The following is a 23,243-nucleotide window of genomic DNA, read 5'->3' as shown; positions in this document are numbered from 1 at the left end:
ATAGTAGGCCTAAACATTTATTTAACCATGGACGAACAAGCATAGCCTACACTGATTTAAAAAATATAGGCCTAGAAAATGTAGCGGAGGAGAATGAGGCAGCCGTTCAATTGACTTTCTGTTTACAAAGGTGTCTGACCTGATGATTATTCATGAAAATAGACATTTTGAAATCAAAGCAAAATTTTAAATAGTTTATTTAGGTTATTATATAATAGGCTACCGTTTATGCTGAGAATGCTTTCCTTTATGCTACCTGTCTGTGTGCAGGCTTTGCGCAACGTCAAGGGAAAGGGCCGGTGGTTAAAAAAAAAAATCATTCGATCACTTATTAAGTTCATTCGTTGCTTATAATGGTTTATTCGTTACCCAGTATAATTTCCCTAATTAAGAAGACAGTTTTGTTCATTTTTTAATTGTAAAATAAATACAATATTTTTTTGAAATTGCGAGTTTTTTAAATGATTGGAAGTGAGTCGAGCTGCCCTCGCCTGCTGTACCGTATATGTAGGCTGTAGGCTGCTGTAGCCTATATTGGTGAAACACAAAACTGACAATATGGCAGTTCCATGCTCAACGTGGATTTCTAAAGTTTAGCCTAGGCTATACAGTGGCGGCGACAAGCGTCAGGAGCTGAAACATAACTACGGTAGAGCTAAGTAGGTCGAGATCTTCAGACCAACCTTACCAACGAACGAAAGAGAGTCGTTGCAAAAAACGTTTCGGGTAACACGCGAGATAATCAGGTAGAACTGCCGCCTTCAAAACAGCTCGGTTCGGAAGCTATTAGGCCCTACGTGTCTTTACGTAAACCTTCCCTTCTTCCGAAATATGAGCTTTCAGAATTGCGTCGGCTATGACATAAAACCGGGAAAACAGATCGTTCGCGAGACTAGACTTCATAACAAGTAGGCCTAGTAGGCTACAATAATGGATGCCAGCAGGGACCTCTTTGTGCTTCTTTGCTTGTGAAGGGGGTCGCCGGCCCTCCGCTGCGCGTCGGGACCGGACAACGCCCCTTAACAGTGGTTTAATGAGCACATACCACAGCCTGTCGTGATCTATTGCTTAAATATATATATATATATATATATATATATATATATATATATATATATATATATTTAACGTTTTGTACTTATATTATACTATATACCTGACATTTTTATTTTATTGTTCCCCTGCTTTGGTAATGAGTTGTAGCCTAACTGGTCATTTAACAACATTTGGAGGAGATAATCTGCGGGTTGGTCAGGGGTGTCACATGCCACCGCCGCCTAGGCCTACACTTTTTGCACTTTTTTTTTGCCGATTTCGGATGACACAAAGCAAAATCATCTCTACAGATGTCATGTTTGCGATTGTCGATGCCGTTAATTTGATCCGGAGGCATGATTCGGCCGCTACAATAGATATGAATCAACCTGAGACCAGCGGGTGTCGGATCATTTCTGCAGGCGTTTTTTTTGTTGCGATTTTTTGCATTAAGCACTGTAGGCGCTTCGGTGAGGCTGTTATGAAGTTCACTATTTATTGGACCGTGTCTAGACAGTAACGAACATCCCTGACCATATTAATCGCGTTTGTAGTCTACACTCAGACGTGAACTCATTATTGCAGGTTAGACTCCGTGCGCAGCCCCGCCTACTCCAGTGAACCAAGAAACCCCGCGCCCTGACGACCGGGGGTTGATCCCCTCGGTTTTCGAGGAAACTTGAGATAAGAAGGTGAAATCGCCGGGATTGACAAACTGCGACCGATCCGGCTTGGCGGCGTATCCTGCCCAACTATGTGGGCAGGATCTAGAGTCTAGACCATGCTCTCCTAATCGGGTCAGCAATAGCCGTGTGTCATTTCCTAGCCTCTGCGTTTGACTGTTAATGAAGGAATGGAACGTTGTATTTTTAATGTCTACAAATATTCTAGACGAGAGAGTGCGCGCCAATCAATGAAACCTTTTGCGGAATCAGATAAAGTCGTCTCTCTTTGCTGCGCAAAGCATGTTTCAGAAATCAGCACCTAGTTGTCACACAAGCTATTTTTGTAATATGGAAGGGGGGGAAATGGCAGGCTCAACGCATTAATACGGCTTGTAACGGCTAATCACAATGGTGGTCATGGGACCTTTACTTGAGCGAGTGTGTGAGGCCACGTGGGCTCAGATATATAGGATTAGGGACAAGGACCAGGTATATAGGATTGGGGACAGCACTTCACGAGAGCACATGTTGCCTTGGAAACGTTTAAGATTTTGCTGACACTTGCTTTTGGATTGGGTCTAGCTTTGCTTTTCAGACTTAGCGGACTTTCTACCCAAACACAGATTTTAATTAGGTAGGCCTACCTAACGAATTGGCTAAATGATGAAATTAAGCACGAGACATTTGGTTAGTAGGCCTATAAGGCATTACTTTTCTTTACGCGCGTTGCACAAGTCTGCATCCAGCGATGCGCCTCCGATCACCGCGGCGAGGGAGGAGACCCTTCGCCCGGGTCTGATCCGACCGGAGACCCTATGTGTCCCGGGTGAAGACTCTCAAGGAGATGCTATCGCGACGGTTTTAGCAGAATCCACGAGATCCAGGTAAGACATTGTTTTATTAATCTTTTCCAACTTTCTCGCACTTAAAAGTGGGCTATTGTTGAAATGAAGAAAACATTTTTGTGCGTGCCAATATCAATCACAGCTTCATAGCCAAAATGTTGGGCACTTCATTTCCTGAATTCTGGTGAATTTTTCTGCAGCCAAATATTGCCTTTTCTGCATCAATTGATGGTGAAAATGTATTTTTTGATGTAAAGGGAAACGCCATGTCACAGCCAATTTGACCACCAATCATTGTGTTCATCCACTCACACAGATATACTATACTGAGTATAGCCTTCCTTTACGCCTTTAAGGTTTTCTGTAATATAGAAAAACAAAAAACGGTATTAAAGAAACAAGTGACGTTAAATTAATTATAATTAAATATGAGTAAGGCATTGCACAAAAGCACAGATCGATATCTAGGACGTTCCAAGCCCTATTTAACATAGCTTATGTAAGTAGTTATGTTGTGGGCTTCTTTGTAATATTTCCAATATTACTATTGTAATAAAATGACAATATTTTTGGTGCAACTTAAAATTGTAGGATGGACCGCGCCTCTATATTCGCCTATACCAAGGGCAGGGGCTGGTGAGGCAAGAGGAGACTCATTTCTCATTTTAATCTGTCCCTGTTCACTGTATTGTTGCAAAACTGCTTCCTCTTGGTCTAGACTTTTCTTTTGCCCTCGCAAAAAATTAGCCTTTTGCTAATTTTTTAGCAAAAGGGGATATTTTGTAATATCCTAGATTTCCCCAAAAAGTAGTTCTGACAGTATCTTCACAGTCTCTCTATGAAGTCTACTGAAAATCTGTCCATGCTGCTCCTGTAGCTGACATGCCCTATTCATCCACTTGACTCTGAATTTGTTGCAATTTCAGAAGGATGGTCTTCATTTTAGAAACGGACATCCACTAGGCCTACTCCAATTGATTTTCATATAGGTGACATCTTCCATTGCATTGCAACAGCCTCTAAGGAACAGGGAGAGTGTTTCCCATACATAGCCCAATGTGTGGCACAGCGCCACAGAATCAACACAGAGCGCCACAAATGTAATATGTTCTGTATGTATTTAATACATGAACATGTAACATGAACACAATATTTTGAACAGCCCCAGAAATGATTGAATCTTGCTTCCTGTGATAGGATTGTGATGGGAATCAAGTGATTAACATTGTGCTCAGCCACAGTCACATGTAAATCTGTGTATTATTTTTGAGGATGATAAAGAGTGCATCGTCCCTCCGTCTCTAGATGGAGCACCGTCAGCAGTACGGGAAGATTTTCAAGTCCCGCTTCGGCCCCCAGCTGGTGGTGTCCATCGCTGCCCGCGACTTGGTGGCCCAGGTGCTGCGGGCCGAGGGAGCCACCCCCCAGAGGGCAAACATGGAGTACTGGAAGGAGAGCCGTGACATAAGGGGACGCTCCACCACACTCATCTCTGCGTGAGTAACCTTTTGACCTGTCTTTTTTCGGACCACATGAAGCTATGGTAGGCTAGCTGTAAACCCGCTAAAATATCAAGTAAAGGTCTAGTGATGTTTGGAGAGGGCAGGGGATAGGTATACATGATCCAATACTGGCATAATATGTGGTGTCAGGGCCAACACTTAATAATCCAATCATAGTATCTATAATCCAATCATAGTTGGACTAAGCCAATAATTTGACTTTCCTGAGTGTCATGTAAACGCACTGACTGACCTAATATGCTAATGAGAGTGTCAGAGTCTTTAGGGTCTGGGGTGCATAACATGTTGGGGCTAGGGATGCACCATTTACCAATTTCCCTATTAACCATGGTTTAAACGTCTCGGTTTGAAAGGCACAGCCACACCTAGTGTGACTGTCCTCTCTATAAAAAAAAAAGGACATTATGGTGTATTATTTTTTTATGACCAACCGTTGAACAGTGTGTTTAAATTGTAGTCTATAATCGTTGCATGGCTAATTGGGGCCTTTGGATTGTTGAAGTACATGGGGGCTGATCATTGATGTACTTGTTTTATAAGTGTTGCATTTTAGTAAGGACAAATCATTTCAGGATTAATTACGCAAATACTAACACTTATCATGCAACTACTATGTATAGTACTAATATTGTATCATCATGCAACAACATCGCTCATTATAACGCCCATACACTACAGCTGCACTTAAAAATAATGAAAAAGTTATTATGGGTCGTAAACATGGGATAACATGCCCTCATCCTTCCAATAACTCTAATCCAAAAGTATTTTTTTTCATCTTATTGTAAGAGTTAATTTACTGAACTTTAAACAATGTACTTTTATGAAACTGTTTTAGGCAGATTTTACGCGACACTCACCGTCGACACGACACTTCTATTATTATATATTGGATCTTTACATTTGAATATGTTTACAAACAGGAGTACCACAAATTGAAATGATCAGACAAACTATCCAGCCATGTTAACGGTGCTTGAAAACATAATTTATGAGCAGCAATCTGCATACATTTTCTTTTGCACTTACTGATAAATCATAAAATTAAGATTAAGGACCCCTGAATTGTCATCACCTTCCCCCCGTTTGCTAGAATGTTGCAGTACATAACATGTTGGGGTCGTTAAAGTCCTGCGATCCTTAGAATGCTTAGTTAAATATCTTGTTGAAGTCATTAGAATGTGGGATACATAACATGTTGGGGTCTCTCTAGTGTTGAGGTACATAGCACAGTGTAATGTTTGAAGGTTTTGAGTGTAATGCATATATCAAAAGTTGTGTTCCTCTTTGTGTCCTGCAGGGAGGGTGAGGAATGGCTGAAGATGCGTAGTGTGTTGCGGCAGCTGATCATTCTCAGAGGATGTGAACCTTGTGGTGGACGACCTGGTTAAGAGGGTCGGCTCCCTACGCAGCCGATCATCTGACGGGGAGTCTGTGGTCAACATCAATGACCTGTTCTTCCAGTACGCCATGGAGGGTAGGTGTCTTGCCAAATAGGACGCTTCCTCAGTGCAGAAAGAATCCTAACCTGTATGAGAATAGGATAGTCTTCCCCTTATCCTTCCTACTCTCCTCTCCTCCCTCGTTCATTACTTCCTTCTCCTCTCTACTCCCTCTTCCTCTCTCACCCACCTTCTCCTTCCTATCCTCCTCTCTTCTCTCTGGCACCAAGGAAGTTTGGTTCCACTGGCTGAATGTTTGATATCAAGGAGATGTACTGGGAAAGGTTAATAACTACCATATGTTTCAATGCTTAATGGCAAGCATTTAAATGACAGCCATAACTCATTGGAACGGCGCTGTGTGTTGATTTCTATGCTTAAAGTACAGCTGTACACCTCAATTATTCAAGAGGCAGAGAGGGGAAGGAAGGAGAAGGAAGAAGAGACTGACTCTATGGAGTCAGATTGATGTCAAAAGTATCGTCTTCGTAACGAAAAAAGCTGATGACATGATTTCAACATGCAGGCGGGGTGAAGGGAAGGGGGGGAATTCATTGGTCTTGTCTACCAGCTCGACTGAGGGCATGCAAAAATGCGAAACTTCAGAGAAGCTAGCTAGCCTAGCTACTGGCTAGGCTTGTCATTAGCCTCCAAGCCTAGCAACCCGCTGGATATGCTTGTGGCTTGGTTGGTTAGTAGCCTCTGTCTTGTAACAAGCATGCTGGGTAATCAATGACCAGACAATCCAGTAGATGATCCTGCGGATTGCTAGGACGCCTCCACATCAAAAAGATGTCCAAACTCCAAGTCTCAGAAAAAACAATAGTGTATCTTTTTGTTTCAAGAGTGATAAATAAGTAAAAAATATAATAATAAAATTGTGAATAGTGAATTGTTAATAAGTCATAATTATGTGTTTATTCCATATGCATCCTCTGCAGGAATGGCCACCATCCGGTATGAAACTCATCTGGGCTGTCTGGAGGAGGAGGTGCCAAAAGATACGCAGGACTACATCGCTGCTCTGCACCTCATGTTCAGCTCCTTCAAGACCACCATGTACGCCGGGGCCATCCCAAAGTGGCTCCGGCCTGTCCTACCCGGGCCCTGGGAGGACTTCTGCAGCTCCTGGGACGGCCTTTTCAACTTCAGTAAGAAGTGTGTGTGTGTGTGTGTGTGTGTGTGTGCGGCTTTCTGTCGCTTCTGCACAATCTCTCACTCTCTTCCCTCTTTCTTCTCTGCCCCCCCCCCCCACCACCCTTCTCCAGGTCAAGTCCATATCAGTAAGAGGTTGGAGGAGGTCAGAGGTCAGACAGAGCGGGGGGAGGAGGTGAAGGGGGGTCTACTCACCCACATGCTGGTTACCATGGAGATGAGCCTGGAGGAGATCTATGCCAACGTGACGGAGATGCTGCTGGCAGGCGTCGACACGGTGTGTGTGTGAGAGAGGGTGTGTGTGTGTGAGAGAGGGTGTGTCAATGGATGGCCTGGTGTTGAAGTTTGGTTTCAGTCTGTGTCTGTGTCTGTGTGTGTGTGTGTGTGTGTGTGTTCTAGTGTTGTATTTCAAGGATTGTGTTTCTTTGGCGCCAATATCAGGGTTTCAGCCTGAGGTCAGCACATACGCACACGTACATTTACTCCACCGTTTAAGATGTTCTCACCCAGATCCAGTTTCTTGTCATTTTGCCTGAGATCCTCACAGGGTGGGACTTTTATCTTGTTTTCAGCTCAATGTGGTTTGTGTCACATTCACGCACCCACACTATTTTGCACTTGTGTAACAACTTTGTTATACAACTTGTATAACAACTTTGTTTACAAGTGCATAGTGTGTGTGTGTGTGTGTGTGTGTGTGTGTGTGTGTGTGTGTGTGTGTGTGTGTGTGTGTGTGTGTCTGGCCCCTCCTTTGGTCAAAGTAAGTAATGCGCCCAGCCAGTGGCCATCCGAGAACTGTCTCCAACAGTAGCCATGCCAATTAGCCTGGCTTAGGGGTGGACCTAAAAGGGATAGGTAGCTCCCTGACTACTATGGGATTCATATCCCAAAAAGACATTTACCCAATCCCATGAGTCCCAAGCTCTCAAATTAGAAGGTATTCCAGAAACCGCCACACTAATTGGAGTGATCTCCAAGCCAGCATTCTTGAGGAATAGGAAAAGAGAGATGAGCGGAAGAAGCTATGAAGACAAAGACAGGAGGATAAGGAGCTTGAATACTAATGCCAATAACTCCAATACACACTTAACTACAAACATACTCCTTTCAACTTTAATACACACTAACAACAAACCTATTAATGAGATATGGAATAGAGGAAACAACAGAACTGATAATAATGAACATGGCTCAATATTGCCAGACTGGACTCAGACTGACTGCCTGGTATTGGTATAGTATTTAGATAGGTTAATTGAGAAACACCCATTCTGGTGCTCCTTAAGAGGGCCAGAGTTTTAGACTGGAGGGAGGCTTGAGTTGTGCAAGTGACTCGACTGTTGTGGTATTGTTTTTAAGTAAAAATATGTTTTTACCAACAACATGTGGGTCGAGGAAACTCTTTTTCACATTTGGTGGCAGTGGTGGGATGATTCCTCTAGCCGAGTGGAGGGGAACATTGTTCACGGAGCTTCAAGGTGGACCGCACTGAAAGGTGAGCAGGTAGACGAAGAGACCTGCTAGGAGAAGAGATCACTGGTGGAGTTGGAACTGCTGTCCTGTGGGGTTGGCCAGAGCCTGAAGGAGGAATAGCTCGGGAACTCCTTGTTGCTGACGTGAGCCTTGTGGGGAGCTATTGCTAAGCCTTGAGAGAACAGTAGTGGCGGAAGACAGCAATGGCTGAGGACTTCCTGATGAGATCCAGTGGCGGACCAGGGGAAGGGCCGGTGCTCGGAGGCCAAGTTATCTGCTGGTACTGCAGAGGCCTGAGCGGATTTTGCAGGTGGCTGGAGGTCTGGATGGAGGAAGTCTCAGAAACTGGGCTGTGTACTGTGAAGAGTGCAGTGTTTCGCCAAAAAGGAGTGATCGTGGAATGAAGATTGGAGGTCACCAGAGATACTTTTTGAACTGTTTATTTAGCACAAATGACTTGCACAATATTTTACCTTTTTTATCTAATGCGCTTGAAACGGTTTGCGAGCTTAAAAGAGGGGGAAGGTAATGTGAAGATGTGAATGGCATCTTCACTGTGTTTAACATGTTTTAAAAGATTCACGTGTTCCTGTCCGGCTGTTAGCCCTGTAATAGTCTGCAGCTGTGGCTCATAGGTTAATTGGGCCACACCCATTCTGGTGCTCCTTAAGAGGGCCAGAGTTCTAGACTGGAGGGAGGCTTGAGTTGTGCAAGTGACTCGACCGTTGTGGTATTGTTTTTAAATAAAAATGTTTTTACCAACATTGTACGTCAAGGAAACTCTTTTTCCACCCCTACACACCTACTCTATAACAGACACAACCACCTAGCAAGAGAAACCAAGAGACATAAACCAGTGGAGGCTTTTCCAGTGAGGAGAGGGAGGAAGATCCTACTTAACATTGTTGAGAATAAAAAAATTTGATTGTCCAGACCACTGTAATGAATTAATGCCCTTAAATATCACTACTTTAATGCCTTTGTATATGTAATGTTCGTTTCCATGGTAAAGGGACATTAGCACCCCCTATCGCCAATTACATTTAAAATGGCATCACTTCTGGTTTTGTGTCTTTATTTTTCTTAACACAATTGTAGCTGAAAATAAACATTGCCAAATTACAACCAATAGCTAATAGTCATTGAGGGCAAAAATAGGCCCAATGATGGACCCAGATTTTTTTATTTAGTTTTACAAATCATGAGAAGGCCAGATTTGACGCAGGGGGAGAACACACAGCACAACAGCTGTGGCTATGACAAAAGGGATGCTGTACTCATCAAATTTCTGTCTGGATCCATGCATAGTGTATCTTCATTTTTCAGGTTCACCTCACTTCTTTTCACCCACTGTAGGGAAGATGGAGGCCGTTCTGACTTCTAAACAAAATAATGAGTCTACGCTATGAGTGAGGCAAAAGCAATTTAATTTTCTTGATTGGTGGGAGCGCTAGTTTCTAAAGGAAATACGCCAAATAAAGATCAATGGATCAATGTTGATGTCACACATATTTGAGAAACCCTCAAAAACAGGTGTCCAAAATACAACCAAAGATGGACATGACCAGAACATATCTGGTCATTTCTCTGATGACATCCTCTGCTACCATCCCGAACACACCCGAACATGCCTTATACTGAAAGACAAAGCATGTACACTATATATCGTACACTGTGATGCCATGTGTCATCAGGTAATTCACATCCAATGTCCTGTTCCAATGCAGACTTAGTCTTCAACCATGATGGTGGGTTCATGTTCGGGATCATGTTATTTATTATGGAGTTTGCACCTTGGGATTGAGGTCTAAGCTTGTCTGCAGTCAACATTTTAAGCAGGCTGATTTTGACAGGACGGGTCAGATTGTCAGACTATTTGATGGTGTTATTCCATCCCTCTTCAGCTCCCCGGTTCACCTCAAAAGAGTAGGTGTATCATCATAAGGCTAGCATTCATAAATGTAAATATTCTATTGTCAAACAAACTTATCCTTTTATATATTGTATTGTGTATTATGTATAATATTATGTATTATTTAATTTTATTATCTTGTTTTTTTAATATTAAAGTTGTATTAAAGCTGACCGTTTTTTTCCCCCTTCGCGGGGATTATGTTCCCAGTTTTGATCTCGGATGTCTGGTCATTTACAGCATATCAGAATATTCTATTAGTGTTAAGCCAACTATGAATAATAAAACAGGCCAAACCATGTGTCCGCTACACGTATGACAAAAAACCGCATGAAAATCTGTGGTATTCAGTGAGGTATGATTAATTAAATGCACTGAGTGGATCAGCGGATGACCACTCCAAGGTGGCGGCCCCGCGTCTCGTCAGCGCCGTAGGCGGTAGCGTTCGATGCTCCGACTATAGATGTCTATCTGAGGGGTGTTCCACGAACGGAGGTTTAATGAACTCTAGGTTGATTGACCCTGTGCCGACCAACCCAGAGTTTTGGGTTCCACAGCAGCGGTTATGCATTAGTTCAATCAACTCGGGGTTGGTTAACACAGGGTTGTGCGCGTCCACGCCAAACCTAAAAAGACGTGATGTATGGATCATGGAAACCCTGATCGATATGGCGAAACGGGCCGCTTATTTCAATGAAATGGAACTCCAGGTTCTCCTGGAGAGCTATGACGAGGAGAATGACATTATCACAAGAAAAGGGAACGCTAAAGCCTCTGCAACCCGGAGAACCAAAGCCTGGCCGCGGATCGCTGACCGCGTAAATGCGTTAGTTACACGTCAAAAGCATGATCCTTAATATTTGAGCCATGAATATATAAATATCCCAGTTAAGCATTCTTAAAGATCCTACCACATAACCCCTTTCTTCTAAAAAAATATGTACTCCGATTGCTTCCAAGCGGTCAGAGGATCAAGTATAAAAATGAAGTATAAAAAACACACAAACTGGTAAGCTTTTCCCACCATCGTATTGGTATAAATTTAAATAAGCCATTTTTTTTAAGCCAATCGTGAAAAGGCCGACAGTCGGCAGACTGGATCTGGCCCTCAAATTGTCTTGACCCCGGTGGAGAAGCTGTTAATAAACATAAATTCAGGGCGCCCTGGCATGGAGGGGGTACCTGGAGGTACCTACCACCTCAGAAAGTCAGGGGCCGGCCCATACCCCACTGGTTGAATGTAGGTTTTTGTGTTTTCTTGTATTTCCGATTTTTTTTGCCTTCGAAGTAGGCTAACACATGCAAACCGTGTGCTTGCCACAGCGCATACTATTCCAAAGGTTTCTTTTTTGGGTAACTGGGTAGAAAACCTAAAAGTGACCATTCATCAACTTCACAGATCAAGATGGATTATTGCTTGTAATGAAGCCGCCGGCTACGATCGAACATTCTCCGCAAGTCCGTTAGGACTATTTTATACTTTATGTTAATGCCTCTCGGCATTGTACTCAGACAATATTGCTCTTTGTATGATAGGAGGCCGATACAAATCTTGGATGGGTAATTTGAAACGACTGAGATGTGCTCAGCATCTCCAAAATTATAGCCTAGATAAAACTACCATTTGAAAAAAACGGAGGGCTACGCAAATAGTCTGGAGTGAACTGAGGCCAGGTCCTCGATTGGTAGTGTTGGCTATGTTAGGCTATTTAAATATATTAAAGATTTGCGCGAGAATCTATATCTCTCCACTCCAGCAAAAAGTCATCCGATATGCCAAGATGTCGAGCCGTGGTCTTATCAATCGCTCCCGGTGGATGGCACGTATAATTTGCGCTCAGATATCAGCAGTTCTCTCATCAAAAGGGCATACCATTGTGAACACATGAAATCTGCGGTGAACGCCGGTTGAAATACCCAAAACCGGGTTATGTTTCAAACTTAACCTGCGCAAAACCTGGTCCGACCAGGTTTGATTCAGAGCATATGTTTCTATAGCAACTAACATACCGTGATCCTTTTGGAACGGAAAACCTAGGGTTACCGCAAACCCTGGGTTAACTTACCCGGTTATGTGATAAAACCGGCTTTGTGGAATACCCCTCTGGTCACCACATACCACGTTTCGTTTTGTTTATGCGACGAATACCCTGGAAACGTATGGATTTCCGGCGCATAACTATGGTACACATTTCCCCTGTGCCTATTCTCTAAAGTTTACTAGTTCATAAAACGTAATTGTTTTCATTATTAAGGGAATGGGAAATAAGGGAATAACTGAACCTATACAAATCGATTCAAACGACCTATATATAAACGTTATTCCAGCCGGTCATGTCTGCTAGTGCAAGGAACGGCCCACTCCGTGGCGTAGGGTGTCGTGCCTCTCTCGATTGGTCAATACGCCATCTGTGTGGGAAATTCGAAAGACGTTGGGTGGAGTGCATTTCCTGTTTTGCCATACTATGTTTTAAGAAAAGACCCGCTAAAGGTAGAGACGTATTTGAACAGTTTTCTATCTCCTCGCTAAAATGCCGACAACATTGAGGCCAAATGCGAATGAAAGTCACGACACGCCAGTAGAGGAGTTTGAGTTGAATCTCGATTCTTACGTCCACGTCGAACTTGAAACTGAAGATGGCAACGAAATTCGTATCGGAAATGAATCTTTCGGTTTAAATCAAGGTTCGTCCACTTTCTTCAATGCCGGCTGGATAAATGAACAATTATTTAGGGTGAATGCGTACTTGGTTCCTTATCATCAGATAATGTTGGAGCTCTTGGTTTATGTAGTTTCACACTGTCAGAAGATCTAATTCAGCGTGTGTGTTTTTCTAGCTCTGTAACAGACATTATTTGGATAATGAAATATACATTAATATTACAATCGATTCTATTTCTCTTAATTAGGACTTGTCTTCAGCAACCTCCATGTGTGCCTCTGCGCTCCGTAATCACTTCGCAGCAGGGTCACAGTCTGATGCAATTAACGTTAGCTCGTCGTTATTCACAACTTTCTTACGTATTGTATTATATTTTTGGTTACCTAGAATATTCACCGATGTGTCGTTAAAACGCAACGAGACTGCATCTATACGCTACTGTAGCACTCCAGACTTGGATCAGCTGATGTTTCCCTGCTTAGCCGCATAAAGCTTGCTGCGCTCCGTATGATCACGTATGACACCACATTGCTGTTTTGGCCGAGGCTACACTCGAAACCATTACATCATCGGTTGTTGTTTGAGAGCAGTGCTCCAAACATGGCCGAGGTGGTACTGATTAAAACGGAAGATGCCAAACAATAAGTAGATTTAAAAGTGTAACAAAGTATATGGGCGTTTTTCATGAGGAAAAATGCTCGAGTACTCGCAAATAACCGATTCGACATTGGTAAAAAGTGAAAAAGACCAGTGTAAATCCCCCCCCCAACAATCCGCGGTGTGATTCAATTGCTAGGCGTGGCGCGCAGGAGGCACATAAGGGGGGGCATTTCAATGCTGATTAGGACGTTAACACCCGACTATAATTGCTGTTGTCCTTTTCTTTGGAAGGCATATGTCAGAAAGATAGTGGCCAAGAAGATCACGATGAAGAAGATGATGGCGATTCAGACCACTTGAACAGCACAGACAAATCTGGCACCCGGTTACAGAGAGCTGAAAGACGTTGTCGCGGTGATGTCACTCTCCCTGACACATTCCAAACAAACCAGCTTCTCTACTATGAGCGATTTAAGGCCTACCAGGACTATATGCTTGGTAATGCATAACATTTTTGAAAAAGTTATCCATATTATAGTTATTTCATCCAGCATGTACAAAAGTCACCAAAGCTATGGTTTATTACAATGTTTTTTCTGCATTTATATTTATAGGTGTTTACTTCTTTGCAAAAATTCAATTTGGGTATTTAATCTTTGCCACCAGGTGACTGTAAGACATCAGAGGTCAGAGCCTTCATATCAGACTATCTGGAAAAGGCAGTAGAGCCATGTGACTGGCAGGCCCTATGGTCCACTGATGTCTTTGATGTTCTTGTTGAGGTGAGTTTCATGTGTTGATCTACACAGTATGAAAAGTTTTTATATTCAACACAAATGTTAAACTAGTGATGATGTTCATCTAGTCAGTCATCATGAATTATATTTTCTAATTCGGTAATTAATTCGTTTTATGAACAGATTCATACATTTAGTCATTTCTAGTGTATTTTACAAATTTTAACAAATGTAAAATTCCTTTGGCCTCTGGCAACTTTAATATTTGATTAAATTCTTATATTAAGCGATTTGGTAGTTATATTTCCATGAATGGCCTTAAGTCTGTGCTATCAATACCTTTTTATATATACTTTTGTTTCCTCATTAGCATTTTTTTCTTAAGCCACTTAATTGCTGTTACTGTGATTACAGGTGCATGCTGTAGACTGCAAGGAGCTGAAAGCATGTGTTCAGCTCGCGCTACCTATCCAGTGTGAGACCCATGGATGTGATCTGAATGAGGAGTCCATGAGAGTGCTGCTAGAAGCCACACAACACAAGGTGCCTCTACAGGAACTCCAGTTGGTGTTTGAAGATTCAGGGGACTTGGACCAGACAGCCCTGGCCATTGAACACCTTAGGTATAGAGTAATTCTAGGGAAGTTGGCTCTCCGTTATTATTTTTGTTTAACTCTATATATTTAAATCAAATCATATAATCAAAACCCTTCCACAGATTTTTCTATCAGCATATTTGGAGAATCTGGGACGATGAAGATGAAGATGATGATTTTGATTACTTTGTTCGCTGCGTGGAGCCCCGTCTCAGACTGTGAGTGAAACTCATTGCAACTAATTCCTGCAACTCAAATTGCAGGAATTAATAGTGAAACGATAAAACAAATCCTGTAAGAGTCACGCATATCAAATCGATTCACAACTACCAAAAATGTAGGTAAACAATGACAAGATATGATTGAAGCCCGTAGTCAATAATCTGACCCCAAAGGCATTTCAAGTGATAGTGAAGACAAGAAGGGAAAAAGAATAACCTAACGTTGCATCCGGACTCTTGAATAAGAACTATTGTATTGTGGTGCGTAGAGCAGCGAGACGGACAGTTCCCCCTTTTAACAGCTGCACTAAATAACTGGAATAGGTTTCAGTGTTCAGGAGTTGCTTCTTGAAGTGATTTTCAAAGCTGGTTGCTAGACCCCCAACATCGGTCTGCAAGACCAGGGTGAGCTGTATAAGTCATGGGGTGAGTTCAGAGAACGGGCTCGACTGGGGTGGACTCATTTGACGGGGGCGCCCCCTGGTGGTGACTTATTTGAAGGGCGCAACAGACGTAGGGTGAGGGTGCAGTGGCACAAAACCGCGAAACCAGGTATCACACAATGATATTTATTTACAAAAGAAAACAAGCAACCCAGGGGTCAAGGAGGACTAACAGTGGCACCAAAGGAAACAAAAGGAAATAATAACCCACCCCCCCCCCCCCTTGACAGGTGCTAAGCACCCAAAAATACAGTGGGTGGTGCACACTCTAATCTATGGTTGTAACAACAGGTAAACCTACGTGATGCAAGATGTAGACCCCAGGGTCCTGTCCTCACTTGCTCCCCAAAAACAGCCGGGTTAGATCACTCCTAAACGGCCGGGTTAGAGCACTCCTAAAAGCACCGTTCCTTTTCTTGTCCATGTTGGAAGCTTACCTGTGAACACGACGGCAGTGCATTGTGCGCCACACTTTACTATCCATGGAAGACACGGAGTGTACCGCAAGCCTTCTGTCTGAAAGGCAACGCTTCCTCCTAACAATGTTCCTCTCTTCCCTAACCATAGCTACTTTGACGTCCTGGAGGACCGTGTTCCAGCAGGACTGGTGGCAGAGTACCACTCCCTGTTGGCCCGCTGCTCAGAGTTATTCCAGGAGTTCTCCTCACTCCGCAACGACCTCACCTGCGACTCAGATTGTGAGCTGGACAATGTGTCGATGGTGGAGGGCGTCAAGCTGTATGACCAGCTGGAGATACTGAAGCGCAAGCTCGGCATCATTGAAAACCCGCTTTTACGGTGAGGTGTGATTTGACGCTGGTATACGTGTATTTTTCCAGTCATAATATGAATAGTGTCTGATACTACGGCCCCTGTTTAAGTCACTTCAGGTTGGGTCTCATTTAGAAACGATTGCATCCGTAAGGAAGCCATATCTGCTGTTTGTATAATTGTTAAGTTGCCATTCTGGTCCGAGCAGTGTCACTGGTGAGGGAACCAGATTATAACAATGCATGGATTAAACAAAAAAACAATTTGCCAGAGATAATAGACATTTTGCATTGTGTCTTGACCATACATTTTGCCGGCACAATGTGATGACTTGGGATACGACACCATTGAGACCAAAGTGAATGTCAATGTATAAATAGCTTTTCTCTTTATCACCTGTCATCTCACACCCTACAACCCCAAGCCAGACAAATGCTTTACATGCTATCTTTCACAATTGAAACCTCCAGGTATGTGCTTGGGTACAAGGGGAATGCACGCCAGCATTGTGTCGAGGCAAAAGGTTCCAGGGCATCCGGGGGAAGGGTCATCCATGTTGTCACAGCATCCACTTCAGCCAGTCAACTCCAGTCCCTCCTGAATGACAAGTTGCTGCACCTGTGCTCTGCCGACGACACAGAAATACAGGTAGGAGTGCTTTATTTAAATCTTAATAAGGTCAAAGAATGGAGAAGAATCAAATGTTCATTATTGATGGCCTCCAAAGATGGTGTAGGTAAGGTTTTGAATTTATAGAGAGCTCAGAAGAGCGCAAAAGTTTGATGATAAACGTCTCCAAAAAAGGTCCCCTACCTACATCCCTACATTACTCTTCCATTGATATAACACTGTGTGCAGACATGTGATTTCCAGGCAAGATGGATTCCCTGAACCAATGAAAGGAGAGAAGCACTGATTGGTTGGAAATTAGATGGGAGCAATCTAAAATCGGAATTGTCTCCTACAGAGGCAGGTGCAGTCCAATTGAGACGGATAATCTTACAGGACATTTTCCTAAGGGATTACTATGGATCTTCAGACTGATTTCAGTCAAATGAATAGCCCTTGAATCAGCACATTTAATGTGCACGACTGAGATCTGACTAATTTGTCTGTTTTTCCTGTTGTGTCAAATATGTCTGTGCAGTTCCACAGTGACCCAGTGTTGGCAGTAGATGCATGCTTCCAGGGCGATGCTGTTTTGATACTCCCGGGACATTACTCTGTAACCAGTTCCCTGTTACTGCCTGATTCCATAACCATAGAAGGTAAAATAGGGAATATCATCCCATTAACTTTAAGGTTTCTTGGCTCAATACGATTTAGGCCGATAACACGCATGACACAAATGTCCCAGAAGTGTAGGGATGTGAAAGAAAAGGCGTAGATATCGATTGCTTACTAGGCTTTATAAGGTCACTCTTTTTTCAACAATAACAATAAAATATTGTTGCATGGAATAAAAAAAGCATTATTAAGCTCATGTGTTTGTTCAGTGTATATTATAAATAACATCCAATCTAAAGGCTAAATAATTCCATTTATCATTGATCATAATTTATCATCAATTGAACATTGTGAAATTTAAAATGTAAACGATAACCTCCAGTCCAAAGTATGCATGGCTTACCTCAAAACATTGCTTATTGTTTAATGATTCTCATTAAACAATAAGTTCAACAGGAACTTCAGCAATATGTTTGTAATACATTTTTTTATTGATTTATTTATTTTTATACATTCTTTAAAGGGCCTGAAACTATCTGTTTGGGGCAGAATCTGGAAGATGCAAACATTTGCTCGACACAAATTGTTTCCACACTATGAGAATGATGCATACATAAAATGCCGTCTGTGTTCTTCAGGCATTTTATATACGTGCACAAAAGCATAAGGGCGGAATTTAAGCAAGGAGGACACTTCTTTATTGTATATGCAGGAAAACCTTTCAGTTGTGTGAAGTAGAAGTTGGATATCGACCACTAGCTTACATCTAAAGAATCCCTCTGCCTCCCCCAACGCCCAACATGCATTTCTTTTCAATCTCATTACCTCCTCTTTTTATTGTTAATTGGAATGTGTGTCCATTTTGTCTTTGTGTTAATTCAAATGTATATTAAATTTGACCAGGATTTGGCCTTCCTGATGAAGTGGTGATCGAGAAAAAGAACAAGGGTGACACTTTTGTTGAAACCACTGGAGCTGCTATCAAAATTTCCAATGTGAAATTCATCCAGCACGACGCAATCGAAGGCATTCTCTGTGAGTTGGAATAGGATCACGTCTAATGATTTTGACCGTTGCTTGTTTAAAGATTAATGTTGATGGCTTTTTGGTAAGAAAAACTAATTATACACAGAATCATTTCAGCATTTTATTATTTCACGACAGAAAACTGATATATTATGAACTGTGTAAAATAAGTCAGTAATGTCTTAAATTATAACTTTGACAATAGTAGTACAACCTTAGTTGTCTGAATTAATAATTAAAATTATTAAATAAAAATTAGAGGTTGACAGATTAGTTCCCTCCGCTAAAAACAATTCCTAGTTAGAGAGAAACTGAGGTTCTTCTTCTTTTTTTTTCAGAATATATTTATTGTGGTTTTTGTATTTTTTTTAACAACATACACAGACAGCCACTTGCACCATTATAATAAGGATACCAATAAAGTAATTACTTAAATTAACAAAACAAAAAAAAGAATAAATAGTAAATTTATATACAGAAAGATATATATATATATATATATAATGATAATCCCCCACTGTATATACATTTTATGTGAATCTAATGTTTTCATCCGTCATGAAGGCCATGTATGGTTCCCAGAGCTTAATAAAGTCTTTCCGCTTGCCCTTAGCAATATACGTTAATCTTTCTAGTCCAATACAGTTGGACAGCTCTTTAATCCACATTGCCAGTGTTGAAGGATCAGAATTATCCAACAGAGTGCAATGGCTCTCCTTGCTTGAAGCAGTCCAAAGTCCAGTAGTCTGGTCTTTGACACATGTGGAAAGTCTTTTGGGTACCCTCCAAGCACACACAATTTAGGATCCAAAGGGACCTAGATTTTAAACATCTCTGACAAACATTTTATAACTTCTTTCCAGAAATCCTGGATCCTTGAACATTCCCATAAGCAATGGAATATAGTTCCTTTTTCATCTACACATTTAGAACACTCATCTGGAATATTAGCAGACATCTAATGAAGCTTGACGGGAGTTATGTATGTTCTCATCAGCCATTTATAGTGAAGTAATTTAAATCAAGTATTTATGGTTTGTTTTTGTGCCTTTAAAGCAGCTTAATTCCAGTCAAGCGTTTAGTTTATCTAGTGTTGATTCAGTACTATGTGTAACTAAGATACTGTAATATTTAGATACATGGCCCTTTCCTAAGTTTGCAAGTGCTACTTCCTCAAGTTTTGTCAAGTAAATACTTGAAAAAGTGTTTTTTTGGGATTTGGTATGGCTGACATAATTGATCAAAAGAAAGCAAAGCTCAAACTACATATCGATCTATTATTTTCTGGATGCCTTTCGTATTCCATAGCCTAAACCCCCATAGCCTAAATCAAGATAATTCAGGCATGTCACCTGTGCAGCATACCAATCTGAAATCGTGTTTTAAGGATAGGAATTTTTGTATGAGTGAGGTTATTCTTAATGCGATTGGAAAGAAGGATTTCTTGAATTGCGTGTTTGTATAAAGGTATTTTTAGACTCATTCAAATTTCGCTGCCGTTTACTATTTCAGCAGTGGTAAGGTATATAATATGCATTATTTTTTAGAAATGATGCATATGGAAGTCGTTCAACTTTGGAGGAAATACACAGAAGTAATGAGAATCATTACTGTAGTAGAGTGACTTTTATCTTTTCTGGGCATTCAACACAGACTTATGTTAATTGGGCCCTGTACTGGACTATGCATCTTTATTTTTACTTATTTTGATAATGTTATTATTGCTTTTTCTCCACTCCCATTCCCAGGTGTGCGTCAGGGGAAGCTGGAGATGGAGAACTGTGTGCTGCAGTGTGAAACAACGGGGGTGATTGTACGAACCTCTGCCCATCTCATCATGAATTTGTGCGACCTCTATGGCTCCAAGGTTTGGAAATTGACTTTAAAATGTGTTTGTTTTACATAATAAAGCTATATTTAGAATTTTAGAAAAGACTGTACTGTCTCCAGCTGATGGTACTGGAGGTGACACCATTATTGTTATTATTATTATTATTATTATCAATTCATTATTCAAACAATATTTGGTTTTTGTTGTGTTAATCTAATGTGTTTTTTTCTGATTAAACCATCATTTGTTATTAGCAGGTTTTAAAATCATGTTTTGTCAGAATAACCTTGCCCTAGTTTATGTTGTTGGTGATAGTTATTTTTGATTTGGTTCCAGGGGGCTGGCATAGAGATCTATCCTGGCAGTGTATGCAGCATTACTGGGAATGGAATCCATCACTGCAAAGAAGGAGTCCTCATTAAGGTAAAAATACAAATCATCTAAATTAATACAATGATTTAGATTCCAATGACTGACAGTGACATCCATAGGAAATTAATGAAGGGAATTGCATTTTTTTATTGAGATCAGATAACATTATAAAAAAATTACGGGGTTTCAGATACATGAACATACAACCACATAAAACTGCCTGAATCTCACTCGTCCATGTTTCACTTCCTTTCTTAGGACTTTGCTGACGAACTAGATGTGATGCCCCGTATCATCATGGAAAACAATGTGATTCATAATAATGAGGGCTATGGAATAATCCTAGTCAAACCTACCAATCGGCTGCAAGACGGTAATGGCAGTGTACCACTGGAGACCGCAATGGGTAACCTTCACCATTTTTATAATACTTATACATTACACGGATCAGTGTAATGGCTTTAAGAGTACATCTTACTTCCGTAGTGTGACATATTTCCAAGTAAAATCTGTAATTGGACACCTGCTAGTATTCAAATGAATTTGATTGAAAGCATTGCAACGAAAAATGAATGCTGATCTTTTATTGTATTGCACAAGTTCTACATTACTGTAAAACATTTTACAACGTCCCCAATGGTAGGCTGAATGTGTTCAATAGGTGAACTGCCCCTGCAAATATATTGCTATTTTTATATACTTAATTGGTCAATATATTAACTGCAAGCCATTTCAGGAACTCGACAATCGGTCTCACAAGCTTGTTTATCCTCTGTGCTTCTTTTCACTCTAGACAACCTTGCTGAAAAGGACCATGGGAGTGAGGTGGCCCATGGGACATTGCAGCAGCCACAAGAGAATCCAAAAGCCCATGCAAATCCTCCACCAGGAGGGGTTCATGAACCCCCCTCCACTGATGGCCTTGTCTCACCAGCAGCCTCTGCCCTGGCGACCCCTAGAGCGGCCTCCATGAACGGTCTCGGCGTGCAGCATCATATTCTGGGTGATACACCCGAGCCGGCCACCACAGCCTCAACTAAAAAGTGGCAGCTTTGTCGCCAGTTGAGCAGAAACAAAGACGCGGGCACTACGCACACAGACATGGGGCTTCTGGAGCAGAAAATGTTTGTCTCGATTCAAGGCAACCAGTTCAAACGCAACGGCATGGGGGACTTTGGCACTTTTCTCTACTAATGGACTACTGTACTTTGGCCTTTTATAGTGCAATCACACTAGTTACATAGCATTGATATACACAAATGTATGTTGTCTCATTTGTGAGACCGATGACAGCTTCTCAAGGACCGTAATTAATGCTGAAGCTGAATACTTTTTTAGAGATTTTATCACAGCCATCTAATACACTTAGATGACAGACGACACTGAATCAAGTAAAGCTTTTCTTTCCCTTTGTCACCAGTATGTATCACGTATGTGAAAATATTTTGGACTTGCCCTATTTAACAGTTTTCTTGTGTTTTATTATAAGCTTTACAGCTGTTTTGAATGCATTTCTGTTTTATTTCATTGGAATTTCAAATTCTTAAGATATTATTGAATCAACTACCATTAGTTTGTTAACTGTGGAAATAAAATGTTATCACTAAATACTTAGTATTTGACATTTGTAGTGTGAGAAATTACAACGGATGGAATCAAAGTAAATTGTCTGGGTTCCATGGTGCTGTTCTTTATCAGTCTGCATGAGCCCAAGCGCTGTTGTATACATTTAAAGTAGGGGGTATTGTTGAGTTAAAGCCAGGTGGCTGATTGGAAGCTTTGTTTTAATAAAAACCTAGGATACCTGACCTCGACAACAGCTCCAGAGACTCCTGGTTGACTAGTCTTCACTAGGTGACTACTGGTGTGCTCTCAGTTTCAGCCCTGTTAAGTTCTCCACCATCTTCCAGGAGACCCAGTACCTCTTCTGCGTCTCTTTCCCATTGGTCAGGGTGACGGTTGGCCGGCAACAGCTCAACAGTCCTCTGCACTGCTCCTTACCGACTTTTTGATGATTTCAACCTGAAAATGCTGACTAGTATTCTGAATGTCAATTTCAAGTCAATAAAGGTTTCTATATAGGTACCCTGTCCTGTCAGCTCTCCTCCAAACCTGCCTCAGAGACTCTTCTCTGTATTTTCTCCTTGCATCTGTGACATCATCGCGTTACAGTATAACATATAACACATTGTCAACAGCATAATACTGGTAGCCTACTGACACAGTACATGGAGTAAGGGCACAATCACATAACACTTAACACAGTGCAAAACAAAGGTATGTTTCCGTGGCTTTCCGATACTCTTTGGAGAAGTTAAAGTAAAAAGAAAAATCATCACACACCGATGAAGAAAAATCAAATGATTTACTCAGAATTTGCTAGATAAATAGGATTACATTGTTTCAGAATTTATAGGCCCTGTCGTATGTTTTTAATTATTTATTGAATGCATAGTTTCTCTATGATATGAAGGCCTCCCACAAGGCGGCTTGGGCGGGGTTTTTCCCCTTAAGATTTAATCTTCGCCATAAATCGTCACAAAAATATTAATTCAATACCTAATTCACCTAATTAACTTGTATAAGTGCTACGTGACGTAGGCCTATGTTGATTCAACTTGATTGATCAATTCACCTTCTCAAGTCTTTTCTCTACGGTGACACTAATACAAAGTAGGTCCTCCACTAGCAGCAGTCCCCGCGCCG

At 41.5% G+C, this 23,243-nt stretch overlaps 2 protein-coding genes across 3 annotated transcripts; both read left to right on the top strand.

Moving 5' to 3' along the window:
- The first annotated feature begins 2,286 nt into the window (after positions 1-2,286).
- On the top strand, positions 2,287-7,340 carry LOC132472481 (cytochrome P450 27C1-like). Its single transcript, XM_060072091.1, is given in 7 exon segments — positions 2,287-2,544; positions 2,547-2,584; positions 3,851-4,041; positions 5,369-5,416; positions 5,418-5,545; positions 6,452-6,661; positions 6,779-7,340. Coding segments are annotated over 7 exon segments (975 nt in total). The 5' UTR covers positions 2,287-2,360; the 3' UTR covers positions 6,955-7,340.
- Positions 7,341-12,264: 4,924 nt separating this feature from the next.
- Positions 12,265-22,211, top strand: shcbp1 (SHC SH2-domain binding protein 1). Of its 2 annotated transcripts, none has more exons than XM_060070627.1 (13): positions 12,265-12,735; positions 13,605-13,811; positions 13,980-14,095; positions 14,465-14,673; positions 14,769-14,864; positions 15,878-16,108; positions 16,552-16,729; positions 17,229-17,349; positions 18,212-18,343; positions 20,083-20,201; positions 20,502-20,588; positions 20,796-20,910; positions 21,331-22,211. In XM_060070627.1, the coding sequence occupies exons 1-13, from the start codon at positions 12,582-12,584 to the stop codon at positions 21,729-21,731; spliced, it is 2,166 nt and encodes a 721-aa protein (XP_059926610.1). In that variant the 5' UTR covers positions 12,265-12,581; the 3' UTR covers positions 21,732-22,211. The 2 variants fall into 2 exon arrangements, with proteins under 2 accessions (XP_059926610.1, XP_059926609.1); XM_060070626.1 differs by having other exon boundaries at positions 20,796-20,943.
- Positions 22,212-23,243: the final 1,032 nt, after the last annotated feature.

Source organism: Gadus macrocephalus, chromosome 14 (genome assembly GCF_031168955.1).
Source record: "Gadus macrocephalus chromosome 14, ASM3116895v1".
Taxonomy (NCBI): domain Eukaryota; kingdom Metazoa; phylum Chordata; class Actinopteri; order Gadiformes; family Gadidae; genus Gadus; species Gadus macrocephalus.
The sequence above is the reverse complement of the archived record's forward strand: the minus strand, read 5'-3'. Positions and strand labels throughout refer to the sequence as shown.

Coding starts and splice junctions, on each gene's coding strand:
- shcbp1 (XM_060070626.1), top strand. CDS start 12,582: ATGCCGACAACATTGAGGCCAAATGCGAATGAAAGTCACGACACGCCA. Junction 13,812..13,979: donor CTACCAGGACTATATGCTTG/GTAATGCATAAC, acceptor CTTTGCCACCAG/GTGACTGTAAGACATCAGAG. Junction 14,096..14,464: donor TCTTTGATGTTCTTGTTGAG/GTGAGTTTCATG, acceptor CTGTGATTACAG/GTGCATGCTGTAGACTGCAA.